This window comes from Geotrypetes seraphini, chromosome 2 (assembly GCF_902459505.1).
Source record: "Geotrypetes seraphini chromosome 2, aGeoSer1.1, whole genome shotgun sequence".
Taxonomy (NCBI): Eukaryota; Metazoa; Chordata; class Amphibia; order Gymnophiona; family Dermophiidae; genus Geotrypetes; species Geotrypetes seraphini.
In genome coordinates this window covers 254143404-254160029 of record NC_047085.1, presented here as the reverse complement: position 1 = coordinate 254160029, position 16626 = coordinate 254143404, and the positions used below count along the sequence as shown (strand labels likewise).

The window sequence follows — 16626 nt, the reverse complement described above, 5'->3', positions numbered from 1 at the left end:
GCCGCCTGGTCGATCAACGTGTTGGAGACCAGAGCGGTCCGTCTGGCACTGTTGGTTTTCCACTCCCTGTTGCTGGGCAAGTCGGTCAGAGTGCTGTCGGACAATGCCACGGCGGTGGCTTAGGTCAATCGTCAGGGGGGCACCAAGAGCACTCAGGTGGCGCAGGAGGCGGCTCTGCTCATGGTTTGGGCGGAATCCCATCTGCTGGACCTCTCGGCCTCTCATATAGCCGGAGTAGAAAATGTTCAGGCAGACTTCCTCAGTCGTCACTTTCTAGATCCAGGAGAGTGGTGTCTCGGCGCCGAGGCGTTTCAGTTGATAGTGCAGGCTTGGGGGCAGCCCCTGATGGACCTGATGGCCACGGGTGGCAACGCCAAAGTGCCCCGCTTCTTCAGTCGTCGCAGGGACGGTCTGGCCGAGGGTCTGGATGCTCTGGTCCAGCAGTGGCCAACGGAGGGGCTGTTGTATGTGTTCCCTCCTTGGCCGCTGGTGGGCAGAGTGCTTCTTCGCATTGTTCACCATCCGGGTTTGGTGGTGCTGGTGGCGCCGGATTGGCCTCGCCGTCCGTGGTATGCGGATCTGGTGAGGCACCTGGTAGCGGATCCTCTTCCTCTGCCTCTCTCGGACGACCTTCTGATGCAGGGTCCCATTCCCATGTTCGACCCGTCTCCCTTCTGTCTTACGGCGTGGCTCTTGAAAGGGGTCGCCTTAGCAAGAAGGGATATTCAGACAAGGTGATCTCTACACTGTTGGGGTCCCGGAGGCTTTCTACCTCTCGGGCTTATGTGCGGGTTTGGCGTCTCTTTGAGGAATGGTGTCGGGCGCGGGGAGTGACCTCTTTTCGCGCTTATCTGCCTAACATTCTGGAGTTCTTGCAGGATGGCCTGGATAGAGGCCTGGCTTGGTCTTCTCTCCGGGTTCATATTGCGGCCCTGTCGGCCTTTCGAGGGTTGGTGTCAGGTCAGCGTTTATCGGCTCTTCCTGATGTGATTCGGTTTTTGCGGGCGGCCAAGTTGCTTAGGCCTCCCCTACGGCCCTCGGTTCCCTCTTGGGATCTTAATCTGGTTCTCTCTGTTTTGGTGCGTCCGCCTTTCGAGCCCTTGGACGACTGTTCTTTGAAGGACCTTACTTTGAAGGCGGTCTTTTTGGTGGCCATTACTTCTGCTAGGCGTGTTTCTGAGCTGCAGGCTTTCTCTTGTAGGGCTCCCTTCTTGGAGTTTTCTAGGGAGCGGGTCGTCTTGCGGCCTGTTCCTTCCTTTCTGCCGAAGGTTGTTTCTCCTTTTCATGTCAATCAATCGGTGGTTCTCCCGGTCTTGGGTGGTCGGGAGGGCTCTTCTGAGCAACGGCAGCTGCGCAAGTTGGATGTCGGTCGGGTCCTTCGCTCTTATGTGCAGCGGACCCAGGAATTCCGGAAGTCCGATCATCTCTTTGTCCTCCTGGCGGGTCCTCGTCGGGGAGCGGGCGCTTCTAAGGCTACTATTGCGTGCTGGATCAAGGAGACGATTGCTTCCGCTTATCTTCTGAAACAGCAGCCTGTTCCGGAGTTTCTCAAGGCTCATTCCACTCGGGGTCAGGCGGCTTCTTGGGCTGAGTCGTCGCTCGTGCCTCCAGTGGATATTTGTAAGGCTGCGGTTTGGTCCTCCTTGCATTCCTTTGTTCGTCATTATCGGGTTGATGTGTAGGCGCGTCGGGACGCGGTGTTCGGTGAGCGTGTACTGGTATCGGCCCTTCGGGGGTCCCGCCCGTGAGAGGGACTGCTTTGGTACGTCCCATTCGTAAAGTTAACCTCTACTGGTCTGGAGAGTGCTAAAGAAGGAGAAATTAGGTTCTTACCTGCTAATTTACTTTCTTTTAGCTTCTCCAGACCAGTAGAGGTCCCCACCCTGTCTGTTGTTGTTGTTGTTGGGGCTGTTGCGCGGGCAGTTTTTGGTTTTTGCTGCGGGTTCTAGTATTTTTCTAGGGCCGGGGAGAATTGAAGAACAGCGGCTGTGGCTCGGCTGGCTTAGCTGGCGAGCTGTGGGGACATTCTTCCTTCGGGAATTTCTCCTCTGCATTTTCCAACAGCATTTTGGGTATGTTATTTGTTACTCCTTTTGGAGTATTGTTTTTTCTCTCTGTTGTTTTCCAGTTCTTGGTTCTGCTTGGCTATTCGGCAGACTGAGGGAAATAGAGAGGAGGGGCTAGGATATACTGTCCCAAAGTTTTGTTTTCAGTCTCCACCTGCTGGTCATGATTAGATATATACCCATTCGTAAAGTTAACCTCTACTGGTCTGGAGAAGCTAAAAGAAAGTAAATTAGCAGGTAAGAACCTAATTTCTCCTTTCTGTGGTTACAATCAAAGTGGTTTACATATTATATACAGCTACTTATTTTGTACCTTGGACAGTGGAGGGTTAAGGCCCATATTCTCTAAATGGCACCTTAAAATTCAAGGAAACTACTGGTGCCTAAAAATACGGTGCTGGAATCGTGCCTTCAGAGCATGTGAGCTGTAGGCGCTGGAAATATAGGCCTTGAAAACCTTGGCCTATGTATCTTTTAAATATTTGGCATAGGTTCCAGGAACAGTATGCATAATAATCACAGCTTTAGCTTTCTTCTAGAGGCAAAACATTATAGAAACAACAAAGACCAACAAATCAATCGTGCATGGGCTTTCAAGCTATGTTTAGGCTGTAGAAAGAAAAAATTATTGGCTACTTTTCATAGTTTGGTAGTTCTCCTGACTATTTGTTGATTAGCTTTCGCTCTTTGTATGTTTGAGCTAGACTGAGCAAGTTGAGCGGAATTATATCAAAGAGAAGAAGGCAGCAGTGAAGGAGTTTGAAGATAAGAAAATTGAGCTGAAGGAAAACTGAAGGCATGATTCTCTAAATGGCACCGTTACGTGATTGACATGCGAGCAGCCGTCAATAGCAGGACTGTTTTTAGAATACAGGCCTAAGTTGCTTGCCTAGAGTCAGGAGTTGCTGCAATGGAGAATAAATAAATACTTTTAATTGTGTAATTAATCACAATTAGAAATCTTAAATCAAATTGCTATTAAAAACTCCAAGGTAAGCACAATGTTGTCCAGCTCTAAGCAGTGAATTTGGGCACATTTCATGGCTCAAGCAGTGAAGGTGAAAAGCTAAAAAGACCTGTTCTCCAATGTTAAAGCAAATCCCCATTCCTTCCTTTCATTACTACTCAGAAACTGAGTGCTGAGAAGCTGACATTTTTGGGTATATCTCATACTCTGTTTGTTCCTATCTCCTAGAATTGTCGCTGATCACTTTGCATTGGTTTCTGACGGCCTTCGCCAGCGTTGTCCACATTAAGCTGCTGCTGCGTATCTGGGATGTCTTCTTTCACCAGGGTTCACTGGTGCTGTTCCAGAGTACTCTGGGTATGCTTCGGATGAAGGTGAGGAGATGGCCTGACTACAGAGGGCTTCGGCACCATGCGTAGAGTTCTCACCTGCTGCTGGGACATGAGCACAGGAAAGGGACCAAATGAATATGCATGAAGCAGATTTGCATGCCTGACACCTCCATTATTCTCAGATGTCTCTCATTCATATTCATTAGGGCTATCCTGAAAACCCGACTGGCCTGGTGGTCCTCCAGGACAGGGTTGGGAACCACTGGTTTAGAGCATGAATCATTCCTGCTTTGTGTGGAAATGAATAATCAGTAGGTCATTTTTAAAGGAAGACAAATGTCCTGTTTTTTTTGTGCATGAGACATACCATCACCTCTTTCCTTAGCATCCATACCAGATTATGTCCATCGACCAGCAAATGGAGACAGAGAAGCAGAGTACCGTATTTTCACGCAAATAACGCGCACCCGTATAAAACGCGCACACGGGTATAGCGCGCAGAAATTACGATGATATGTACAAAAACTTTGGTATACCGCGCTCACGGGTATACCGCGCATGCTGCCCGACGCTCCTTTCGCCCGCCCTGACTTTCCGTGCGCTGTCCCGACTCTCCGTTCACCCCCCCTGACTTCCGTGCACTGTCCCCCCTTGAAGGTCTGTCCCCATCCTGAAAGCCTGATGCCCCCCTCCCCGACGTCCGATACATCCCTCCCTCCGAAGGACTGCCGACTCCCCAACAATATCGGGCCAGGAGGGAGCCCAAATCCTCCTGGCCACGGCGACCCCCTAACCCCACCCCGCACTACATTACGGGCAGGAGGGATCCCAGGCCCTCCTGCCCTCGACGCAAACCCCCCTCCCCCCAACGACCGCCCCCCCTAAGAACCTCCGACCGCCCCCCCAGCCGACCCGCGACCCCCCCTGGCGACCCCCACGACCCCCCCACCCCCCTTACCTTTGGTAGTTGGGCCAGAAGGAAGCCCAAACCCTCCTGGCCACGGCGACCCCCTAACCCCACCCCGCACTACATTACGGGCAGGAGGGATCCCAGGCCCTCCTGCCCTCGACGCAACCCCCCCTCCCCCCAACGACCGCCCCCCCCAAGAACCTCCGACCGCCCCCCCAGCCGACCCGCGACCCCCACGACCCCCCCACCCCCCTTACCTTTGGTAGTTGGGCCAGAAGGGAGCCCAAACCCTCCTGGCCACGGCGACCCCCTAACCCCACCCCGCACTACATTACGGGCAGGAGGGATCCCAGGCCCTCCTGCCCTCGACGCAAACCCCCCCCCCCCCCAACGACCGTCCCCCCCAAGAATCTCCGACCGCCCCCCAGCCGACCCGCGATCCCCCTGGCGACCCCCACGACCCCCCCCCACCCCCCTTCCCCGTACCATTGGTAGTTGGCCGGACAGACGGGAGCCAAACCCGCCTGTCCGGCAGGCAGCCAACGAAGGAATGAGGCCGGATTGGCCCATCCATCCTAAAGCTCCGCCTACTGGTGGGGCCTAAGGCGCGTGGGCCAATCAGAATAGGCCCTGGAGCCTTAGGTCCCACCTGGGGGCGCGGCCTGAGGCACATGGTCGGGTTGGGCCCATGTGCCTCAGGCCGCGCCCCCAGGTGGGACCTAAGGCTCCAGGGCCTATTCTGATTGGCCCACGCGCCTTAGGCCCCACCAGTAGGCGGAGCTTTAGGATGGATGGGCCAATCCGGCCTCATTCCTTCGTTGGCTGCCTGCCGGACAGGCGGGTTTGGCTCCCGTCTGTCCGGCCAACTACCAAAGGTACGGGGAAGGGGGGTGGGTGGGGGTCGCCAGGGGGATCGCGGGTCGGCTAGGGGGTGGTCGGAGATTCTTGGGGGGGACGGTCGTTGGGGGGGAGGGGGGTTTGCGTCGAGGGCAGGAGGGCCTGGGATCCCTCCTGCCCGTAATGTAGTGCGGGGTGGGGTTAGGGGGTCGCCGTGGCCAGGAGGGTTTGGGCTCCCTTCTGGCCCGATATTGTCGGGAAGTCGGCGGTCCTTCGGGGTGGGGGTGCGAGTGGTCCTGCCGGGGGGGGGAGGGATGTATCGGACGTCGGGGAGTCGGCTGGGCAAGAGGGCTTGGGCTCCCTCTTGCTCCGATCGTGGATGCGGGTGCGGGTGGGAGCGCGTGCGAGCGGTCGTTCGGGGTGGGGGTGCGAGCGGTCCTGCTGGGGGGGGTGAATCGGGCGTCGGGCGGGGTGGGAACTATGTTTTAAAACTTTTGTATACCGCGCTCACGCATATAACGCGCGAGGGGTATGCGCGGTAGGTAAAAACGCGTATAACGCGCGCGTTATATGCGTGAAAATACGGTAGTTCTGTGTGATTTATCCCTTTAAAGCACCGAACAGACTTAGAATGCTTAGTATTTTTCTGTCTCCAGCACATAACATCATTGTAACTTAAAATAAAAAATTGTAAACAGGAGACCATCAGTTAAATTAGATGAAGTAGTGGAATAAAAGCAGCTGAAGAAAGCCACTGTGTCATTCTATATGTTGCTCTAAGGTCACATTGCCAACTGTTACCTCATCAGACCGGCATCAAAATTGAGTTGCTTCAGCATACATATTGAGCTGCTTCTATACATTAGATAAAGTTTCTTATGGTGGTGATTAATATCTAAAATAAAATTTGGTTGAAATTCATTTTGTATTTTTAGTTCAGGCTGCATGGCATTTTTTCATATAGGACACAAGCTTGAGGATATAATGGCCAGGTTTTGTGCTGGTAGTGTGATCTTTGAGTCACAGTGGCTCAGTAGCATTCTTGAAAGATTTTTGTACTGCCATTTGAACTGTTTTAATCTATGGTCTCCCAATTAATCTTATTTTAAAGTCCCTAATAGTGATTTTAATACAGTTAAGGTATAATATAGTTAAGGTTTAATTCAGTTAAGGTTTTTATGTATTTGCTTGGTGACTTTTAAGGAGCCATTTGTACAAATTAGATCGTGTCTGAAAGAACATAAGAAGTGCAGTGCAGCCAAGTGCATGCTTTTACAGTAGGCAAGCTTGGGGGAGGAATGTGACTAGATTTATGATGTAAAATAAATGGTAATGCCACTCTACAGAAACTGCCCTTGCTAAAGTCTCTAATGACCTGTTCCTGGCCAAATCCAATGGATTCTACCTGCCTTCGACACTGTTGATCACTACCTCCTTCTCGACACGTTGTCCTCGCTGGGATTCCAGGGTTCTGCTCTCTCTTGGTTTTCTTCCTATCTCTCTCATCGTACCTTCAGCATATGTTATGGTGGCTCCTCCGCCGCCGCTATCCCGCTGTCTATTGACATACCCCAAGGCTCTGTCCTGGGCCCTCTCCTCTTTTCCCTACATACCCGCTCTCTTGGTACGCTGATTTCCTCTCATGGTTTTCAGTATCATCTCTATGCTGACGACTCCCAGCTCTACCTTTCCATGCCAGATATCTTTACGGGAGTTCAGGCCTGAATTTCATTGCCGCTTGGATGTCTCGCCACCATCTCTAACTGAATATGGCTAAAACTGAACTCCTTATCTTTCCGCCTAAACCTGCCCCCCCCTTGCCGTTCTCTATTTCTGTGGATAATGCTATCCTCCCCTCTGTCTTGTCGGATTGCAGCTTTGGAGTGACCTTTATTATTATTATTTATTTATATACCGCCATACCGGGGAGGTTCTTAGCAGCTCACGGCATGAAAAAACAGTACATACTTACATTTTTCAATAAAAAATCTCAATACAATAAAAGGCAGTGCATACATTTCAGTAAAATTAATCGAAATAAAAAGTACAAACATTTCAATAAAATTAATCAAAATAAAAATGTAAAAACCATGTAAGTAAAAAGCATAAGGAATAAAATGCGAGCATGGTTGAAAATAGGAGAAAATGTAAAACTATTACGATGTCAGCCTATTAAATAATTGAGTCTTTAGTAATTTCCTAAAATCTAAATAAGAAAGAGCTTCTAACATCATTTTTCCGAGCCATGTATTCATTTTAGCAGCCTGAAAAGAGAAAGTTTTCTCAAGAAACCTCTTGTAGCGACAAAATTTTATAGAAAGATAAGTAAATAGCTGCACTCTCTGTGTATTTTTATTAAAATGACTCCAAGAAAAATGTGAGAGGAGATAACCTAGTTACTTTGTAACAAATACAAGAAAATTTAAACAATACTCTAGATTCCACCGTAGCCAGTGCAGTTTGTGATAGAAAGGAGTGATATGCTCCCATTTTTTTAACCCAAAGATGAGGCAAACAGCAGTGTTCTGGACTACCCTTAATCTCTCTCCTTCTCTGTTCAGATCCAACAGACAGCCAAATCCTGTCGCTTCCTCCTCTATAATATTACCAAAATCCGTCCTCTTCTCTCTGAACACACTACCAAAACTCTTGTCCACGCTCTTGTCACCTCACGCTTAGACTACTACAACGTACTTCTCTTGGGCCTTCAGCGCGCCCGTCTCTCGCCTCTTCAATCCGTTCAAAATGCTGCTGCGTGACTCGTATTCCATGAGAGCCGCTATTCTCACATTACCCCTCTCCTCAAGTCGCTTCATTGGCTCCCCGACCATTTCCAAATACAGTTTAAATTCCTCTTGCTGACTTACAAGTGCATTCGCTCTGAAGCCCTCTCCCCCCCGATATCTCTCCTCGCTTATCTCCCCTTATGCTCCCCCCCCCCCCGTGATCTCCACTCATCGGGCAAGCCCCTCTTATCGGTACCCTTCTCTTCCACTGCCAACTCCAGACTCCATCCCTTCTTTCTTGTGGCAACGTATGCCTGGAGCAGGCTTCCTGAATTAATACGTTGTGCTCCATCCTTGGAAGTGTTCAAATCCAAGCTAAAGGCCCACTTTTTTGAAACTGCTTTCAACTCTTAACTCCCTCTCACTGCTGTCAGTTACCTATACCCACTATAATCTCCCCAACCCTGCTGCTGTCAGATACCTATACCCACTATAATATCCACATCCTTGAAATGTCCTGTCTAAATTAGATTGTAAGCTCTTCAGAGCAGGGACTTTCTATTGTGTGTTATGAATGTACAGCACTGTGTACGTCTTTCAGCGCTATAGAAATAATAGTAGTAGAACATTCAGACCTGCTCCTGAACAGGCATGAATGTCAGTGCCCACAAGCCAGAATTTGTGCTTTTATTTGATAAAGGGACAAAGGTGCTATTGCATCTTTATAAAATAGGCAAAAAAATAGGTTCCTTTTTGTCCTATTAACCTAGGTGCCCTGTTATAAATTACCCTCATAGTCTAAGGAAGTGAGTGACACAGTGAGCTTTTATGTTTTCTCCTGCCCATTCCCCTCTTTGTCCCTTATAGTCAGTCCGTTGTTTTATTTTTCATATCCTTTCCTTGCACTCTCTCCTCTTTTACTCCCTTTTTCCAAGCAGGCTATCTGTTTCCTGGTCACCTCTTCAGTGCTTGCTGATTATACAGTCAAATTGTAGTGTCACTCTTCAGAGCTGCTTCTTTCCATGCTGATAGCATCACTGCACACGTGGCTCTAACTGTTTACCTTCAGCCGTGATGTTTTTGGACTCTCAGGTCCATTCTCGAACATCTGCCTAGAGTTTAATGCATTTGTGTAAAGAGTGGCACACTCCTATGAGATACCAGAGAGTTGGTGTCTCAAGAGAGGGGGGTGGAGAGATGCTCAGAGGAAGAAGTACACCTATAAAAAAATAAAGCCTGGAGCTTACCTAAGATGGTGGCTTGAAGTCTGCATGGAGGCACCGTTGGGTTATTTCTACTAAAACTATTCTATATTTACCTTATGGTAAAGAGAAAATCTAAACCTTGGGTTATCCTGAAGGAATCCGATAATTTAACCGGATCGATGGATGCCTTTCTGCAGCGAGGGACCCGAACACAGGAACCGGAGAGAGAATTCTCGGCGTGGAGACACACAGGCTGAGGCATGTAATCTCTCTTTTGAGGGCGCCACCTTGTCTTCGGAGGAGCGCAGTCCACCAATTTGCCCCGAGGCAAATTGGAGCGTTGGAGAGAAAGCTGGCCCGGGACGTTCTCGTGCCGATTCAACAGAGTGCGGGTTCCAACTCTGGACAGGGGCTAGAGAAGCCTATTCTACCAGCGCAATTGGTGAAAAGGAAGGAACAGGCTCACGAAGATATTTCTATGATGGATGTGATTGCTATGAATACAGGTACTTTAATTCCTTCAGTTGGGACTGGAAATGGGGTTTTACCTCTGCAAAGGCCAAAGGTTTTCAATATGGAGACAATTTGGGAGACAATATCAAGTATGCAGCTTTCTTTGGGTACACAAATATAGCAACTTTCTTTGTGTTACTCGACAGTACTTTCAGAAAATATGGATTTAAAGAATAAGGTGTCATCTTTGGAAAGTAAGAAGAAAGACCATGAGACCAGATTAAAAACTGTTGAAATGCAAGCGTTAATTTGGATTAGAGACAGTGGAAACCTTCAATTTAAGTTAGATATGTTGGAGAATACTACTAGAAGATGTAATTTGAGAATAATAAATTTTCCGAAAGTGTTTTCTATCACAGCGCATGATATGTTTAAAAAATATCTAAAAGAAATTTTGAAAGTACCTGAGACATCCACCTCTCTCAAAAATTTATTACCTACCGAGGAGAATTAAATCTCAAAATCCCAACCAGCAGAATTTATCTGCTGATAGTTTGGATTTAACAAATTTCCTAGAGAGGTTGGATACTGAGGCCCAGTTTACATCTACTTTGCTGGTACAATTTGCCCTAGATTCAGATAGGGACTGGATGCTTAAGCTTTTTTTTAAGTATAAAGATGTTCCCTTTATGATTAATACTATAAGGATGTATCCAGATGTATCTCGCTCTACCCAGAGGAGAAGAAAACAATTTCTAATTTTGAGACCCCAGGCAGTGCAGTTAGGGGCAACATCTGTTTTGAGGTACTCCTGTAAATGCATTTTGGTATACAAAGAGAACCGTTATGTTTTCTTTGAGCCCCAGCAGTTATCAAAATTTATTTCAGCCAAAGGGCAAGTTTTAAGTTTATTTAAAATTTCTTATACTGCCCAGTCAACCTTCTAGGCAGTGTACAAAGTCATAAAAACGTGTATTGACTAAAAAAAACCAAACAAAAAACGTATTTAAGATGACAGAACATCATTAAAAACATTTAAAAACAGAGACAAATGGGAACAAAAGGAAAAAGGGCAAGAACTACAATAATCAAGCAGAAAGAAAACATAGGGAACAAAACAAAAGGAACGGTAGCTAAAGATAAAATCAAGCTATGTAGCCCTGAAAAGGACATTTAGGTCTCTAAGGCATCAAGAAAAAGGAATGTTTTTAACTTTGTTTTAAAATTATTAAAGAATTGATTCTTCCTGTAAATGGGATGGAATATTATCCCAAAGAGAGGGAGTGCTAATGGAGAAAATGGTAGACCTCATTGTGTTGATATACTTTAGTGATGGGATAGAAAGATTTTTGGCAGACGATCTTAGAGTCTTAGAAGGATTATAGGGGATAAGAAGATTATTAATAAATTTGGATTTGTCTAGTTTTAAAAGTTAATAAAAAAATTTATAAGTGATTCTGTGTTCTACTGGTAACCAATGAGCTTTATGTAGGAAGGGGGTGACATGGTCAAACTTCTTTACATTAAATATAATCTTTACTGCAGTGTTCTGTATTATCTGGAGTCTTCTTATTTCTTTTTTAGTTATGCCTTTGTAGGAAATCACGAGAGAATAGACCAAGATGGTCAAAGAAACGGGCTCTAACAATTTGGATATGGACCTAATCATGCATAGCCGGTAAAAGCAGCGCTGCACCACTGTGCTGATATGGAAATGATAATTGAGTTTACTATCGAAAGTGATTCCGAGTAGTTTTAAAGAGGGCACAACTTTAAGAGATTGAGTTTGCAGAGAAAGTCCATCCTTGTTGGGAAAGATCATTAATTTGGATTTTTCGATGTTCAAAGAAAGCATATGTAAACCTAGCCAGGAATTTATTTTTTTCCAATTTTTGGTTTATGAGATTTATTTCAGTTAAATTGTTTGTCTATCGGATGAACTAATTGCACATCATCCGTATAAGCGGACATTGTGAAACCAATAGATTGTCCTAATGTTAAAAGGGGTGCTAGGAAAATATTAAAGTTTCAAGTTTATTAAAAAAAATTTTATACCGCTTATTCAAATTTCTAAGCGGTGTACAGCACTAATAAAAGAAAAATCATTAAAAGAAACAAAACCAATTAGTGTTAAAATATTGTACAATACAGTATCAAGTTAATAGACTTTAACATAAACACAAAACCAATTAGTGTTAAAATATTGTACAATACAGTATCAAGTTAGTAGACTTTAACATAAACACATATACTGACTGGACACAATTGGGAAAGTAGGACTGAAATACAATAATTTAAGATAAAGCACACTTAGGGATACAACAACAGGTAGGGAAAGGGACTAGTTAGTTTAGTCCTAAAAAGGACAGTTTTATCCAAAAGCATCCTCAAATAAAAATGTTTTGAGTTTAGCTTTAAACTGTTTAATTGAGGTTTCCACGCGTAAGTGATTGGGCATTGAATTCCATAGGGTGGGTGCAGTAACAGCGAAATTATTAGATCTCAACGTATTAATTAATTTCAAAGACGGTACATCTAAAAGGTTTTGTGATATGGAACGAAGAGATTTAGCGGGCTGATAAGGAGTAAGCAATCTATCAATAAATTCTGGTTGGCTGTATGAACAAGTAGAAAAGAGTATGGGGAATAAAATTGAACCCTGTGGGATACCGTAGTCAGTTGTAAATGGATCTGATGATGTTGTATTGAAGACTAGCTTGGAGGACTGATCAATAAAAAATAGAAATGTTTTTTCACCCAAATGTTTATTCCCATTCCCTCTTTCTCCCTTTTCTCTCTACAATGTAACTTTACCCTCCCATAAACCTCTCTCCTCACTATCAAGTTTGTCTTGTTTATGTTTTAATATACACTATATGTACTTCTAAATATTTATTATATTAATCTTTTTCTTTCTTACCTATATTTTTTTTTATTGTAATGTAAACCGGCCAGATATTTATTTGATGGTCGGTATATTAAAACCTAATAAACTTGAAACTTGAAACTAGATGAGAACCAGTCCAAGACCTGGTCTGTGATTCCAATTTCACACAGACGTGCCAGAAGAAGCTTGTAATCAATCGTATCAAATGCAGATGATAGGTCTAAGGAAATGAGCAAAACAGACTGATGGTGGTGGTTCTACTACTTCCAAACCTGAGCTCAGTAAGGATAAGTTCAGGGACCATTTAGCCCTATCTTTTTTTTTTTCCTTTTAATAAGTTTCTTGTTATAATATCGGTCTAAAATGAGCTCCACCCTTGATTATTGTGGACTAACAATATATAGAATTGTTTTATTGCCTTGTTAAATAGTGCAAGATATTATTGCACTGGTGGTGAATGTATTTTCTCTTTCTGTATAATTTTTCTTTATTTTGACTGATAAGGTTGTCAAATATTAAAAATTATAAATAATTATAAAAATAAAGCCAACCTGCACAGGCTACTGAAATATCATGGTAATTGGACAAAGGACAAATGGCTAAACTTAGAAAGGTGAAGAAACAAAATTTAAAGTCTGGAACTAGCCTGTGGTCAGTGCTGTGGGGCACCTGGCTTCAGTTCCTGCTCCAGGGGCTTGCCCTTCAAAACTGGTATGCTTTACAATGTACTTTTGCTGTTGGCATGCTGCCTGTGTACTGTTTTCATTTTGTTGAATAAAATATTGAAATATCAAAAAAAAAAACAAAAAAAAAACTGGTATGCTTTAAGTAAACATGTTCACAGCCCCTCAGGCATGAAAGATGGGGTGATGCTTTCTGAGTGGCTCCAACATCTCTGGCAGAGAATCTGGAGGAGGCAGTTGTATTCTATTGATTTAGTCAAAGGAGGACCCAGCATTTGTCAGGCGTGACTGGTATGGGGAGGCCGATATGAATAAATGCAGAATGAGGATGCACAGAGCAGAATAATCAAGTAGAGTCTGGGGTAGTGGATGGGTTGAGGTGATATGTGCTTCAGGGAGTAGCTAATAATGCAGAATGTTGCAATTCCTCTTCCAGGAAGAAGAACTTATCCAGTCAGAGAACTCGGCCTCTATCTTTAACACACTATCAGATATCCCATCCCAGATTGAGGACGCTGACTTGCTCCTACAAGAGGCCATGTCTATTGCAGGTTCTCTCACAGATGTCATGATTGAGACACAACGCCGTAAGCATCTGGCATACCTCATTGCAGATCAGGGGCAACTGCTGAGTCCAGGGGCAGCAGTGAACAGCTTCTCAAAGGTGAGGCCAGAAATGATACACAGCGAAGTCTGTGGGATCAGGATGTTTAGGAATGAGTGAAGGGTGTAGAGAAATGAAAGACTTGCTGCCTTCTGAAATCTAGAGAGGTCCAATGAGGAACCCATAAGCTGAGAGATGGAGAAAGGGGACATCTCATATAGGAGGAGGTGAATCAAGGCCAAGACAAAGCGAGAGACATTGTGCAGAGACAAGTGCAGACATTGAATGGTATGATTTAAAATATGACAGTGGTATTTTTCATACTTTGTCATAATTTTGTTTCTTTTTCTAAAATATTCACTCCCGGTGTTATTTCCTCAAGTTTTGTGGCATTTTAAGTTTCCTTTATTTTTTGTCATGCTAGACTTGTTTTTCAGTTGGAGCCTCAATTTGAGCATGCCCCTTTTTTAGCTCACTAATGAGGAGTTTAATTTGGCTATGATTCTTTAAATGATTAAGACCCCCAGTTTCTTCAACAGATGTATCCAATGAATCTGGTTATTTCGGTAAAGGACTCATACAATTAGTACATCAGGTACTTTGGACCTGATCATGACCCTAATGATCTGTTTCATAATGCAGGCCAGAACCCAGAGGACTCGGCAGTTTCAACACAAGAAGCTGTTTGGCTCCTCGAAGGCCAGTCTATAAACATTGATGTTGGAAACATCAACATCGATGGCTGCATTGAGGGGTTCTCCACCTTACTCAACAATGGGCAATGTTAGCTTCAGGACCGGTCAGGCTCAACACTGAGGGATGTGTACATGTTCATCATCTTGGTCACCAAGAAGGTGAATACTTGGTATTGTATTCAAAAGGATCCCAGATTCAAGAGGGCCCAACTTCTTCACCACTTTCTGATAGTAGAATCTTCCCTCAAGTGACCCAGGAGTGCTAGGACTCATGCCTTGGCTCCCTCAGGCAGAGTGGCCTCAATGCTGAACTCTTGCATCCAGTCCTATCAGCTGTACTTGAGGCCTTTGACTTGCAGTAAGCTATCTTTGGCTGATTTCTCTCCCACAGGAGCAGGCTGAAGAACTTTGCCAGCTGGCCAAGAAGCAGCTGCAATGCAGGAAATATATGACCAGGAGTGCATATGATATTTTTGACATCACGTCCAGACTCTCCACTATGAATGTGGAGACGAACAGACTCTCATGGCTGTGTGTCTCTGACCTAGAGCCAGGGACTGGCAGACGTTATTTGCCATGGAGTCAACTTATTCGGGGACAAGGTAGAAGAGGTGGCTGATCTCATAAAGAAATATACAGACACCATCCAGTCCCTATTTTGGCAACTTGCAGCTGCCTCCTCCTCAACTGGGAGGTTTTCTGTTAGCAGAGGTAGCATCCCTACTGCCCTGAAAGGTGTAGGTACCCGCCTTCTTCTCACCCTGCCCAGCAGTCCCAGTCCCAGTATTCTGTCCCTACCAGCAGAAGACCCAGCCGGCTCTCCATTCAAAGTAAGGGACGAGCTTTTGACTGGCTCCATGAGAGCATAGCTGCCATAAAAGTAACTGTCTCAGATGAACTACCAGTGGGATGAGGCTGAGTTTTTACCATTAAAAGTGGCTCTTTGTGACCGCCAACCAATGGTCTTTTCAAATAGTCTCTCAATTATTCTCTGAATTGGTGTCAACAATCACCAAATTGCCCACCGAGAGCCTCATTCCTCTCAGCACAAACAGGCACTGCTTCAGGAAATATCTGCTTTTTGATGGCCAGTGTAGTCAAACCCATGCCATCTAGGGAAAAAGGGAAGGGATTGTACTCCAGAAACATGGGGGGATTCTGTCCCATCCTAGACCTATGTTTCTGGTCAAAGAAAAGTTCAGGATACTTTACCTGGGCACCCTACTTCCCATGATTCAGGAAAAAGATTGGCTGTGCTCTCTGGGCTTAAGGGAAGCCTACATCCACATTTCAGTACTTCCAGTTCCAGGAGGTATCTCAGATTTCGAATAGGGAAGCACCACTACCAGTACTACATTCTACAGTTTGGCCTTGCATCAACTCCTAGAGTTTTCACCAAATGTCTAGCAGTAGTAGCAGCATCACTATGCAGACTGGGAATGTATATGTTTCCCTATCTGGATAATTGGCTAGACAAGACCATAACTTTGGAGGGAGCATCACAATCTGTGCACAGAAATATTCAGGTGGTGGAGCTATTAGGGTTTGTCATAAACTACCCCAAGTCCAACCTAGTTCCAGTACTGAAATCGGAGTACATTGGAGCCCTACTGGACACCTCATAAGCCTGGTCATCTCAGAAAACAGACCTTCACAACAACTTCCTGGAGCACAGGGCTATATGGAATGCTCTAAAGGTCTTCAGAGATCTGCTTCAGAACCATATTGTCTGTTTGAATGAGAATAATCAGAGGGGTACAGGCTCTTACCCCTTGTGTCAGGAGGCAGTAGGGATGTGGAGAAGACAGACTGAGCAGGGTTTTGCAACATCACAAGTGGTAACTCAACAAGGGTGTTGTCCACAAGATCTTTCGAGAGTGGGGCATTCCATCTGTGGATCTTTTTGCCATTCATCTCAACAACAAAGTGCCCCAGTTCTGTTTCAGGCTCAGATCACACAGAGACAGGGGGAGGGGGCGTGGTGACATCACAGCTCAAGATGGCTGCCTAGTTCTTGAGCTATGTGAGACCCGGTGTTTTTTAAAATTTTTTTTAGCAAAGATGCGCTTTTGGCTCGTTGCCAGCTTTTGATCGTGAGGACTGTGCTCTGGAATAGCGCCCTGTCAGGGTAGCATGCCAGGCGGTTTGCCTACCTGTCCGGATTTAGTGTCTTTTGCTTATTGTGCCTCTTATTCTCAGCCTGGGGGTGGAAACAGCAAGGTGGCAGTGATCATGGCTACTAGCTCCAACTCTCAGCAGGA

General features: G+C 45.5%; 1 protein-coding gene across 3 annotated transcripts in view; it reads left to right on the top strand.

Annotated features, from left to right (window-relative positions):
- The window catches only part of SGSM3 (small G protein signaling modulator 3), a 201667-nt gene that overhangs the window by 120310 nt on the left and 64731 nt on the right, over nt 1-16626 (top strand). For all 3 annotated transcript variants that reach the window (XM_033929415.1, XM_033929413.1, XM_033929414.1), the window contains exons 9-10: nt 3262-3407; nt 13503-13730. In XM_033929415.1, the coding sequence (XP_033785306.1) occupies nt 3262-3407; nt 13503-13730 (374 nt within the window). The remainder of the gene's footprint in view (nt 1-3261; nt 3408-13502; nt 13731-16626) is intronic.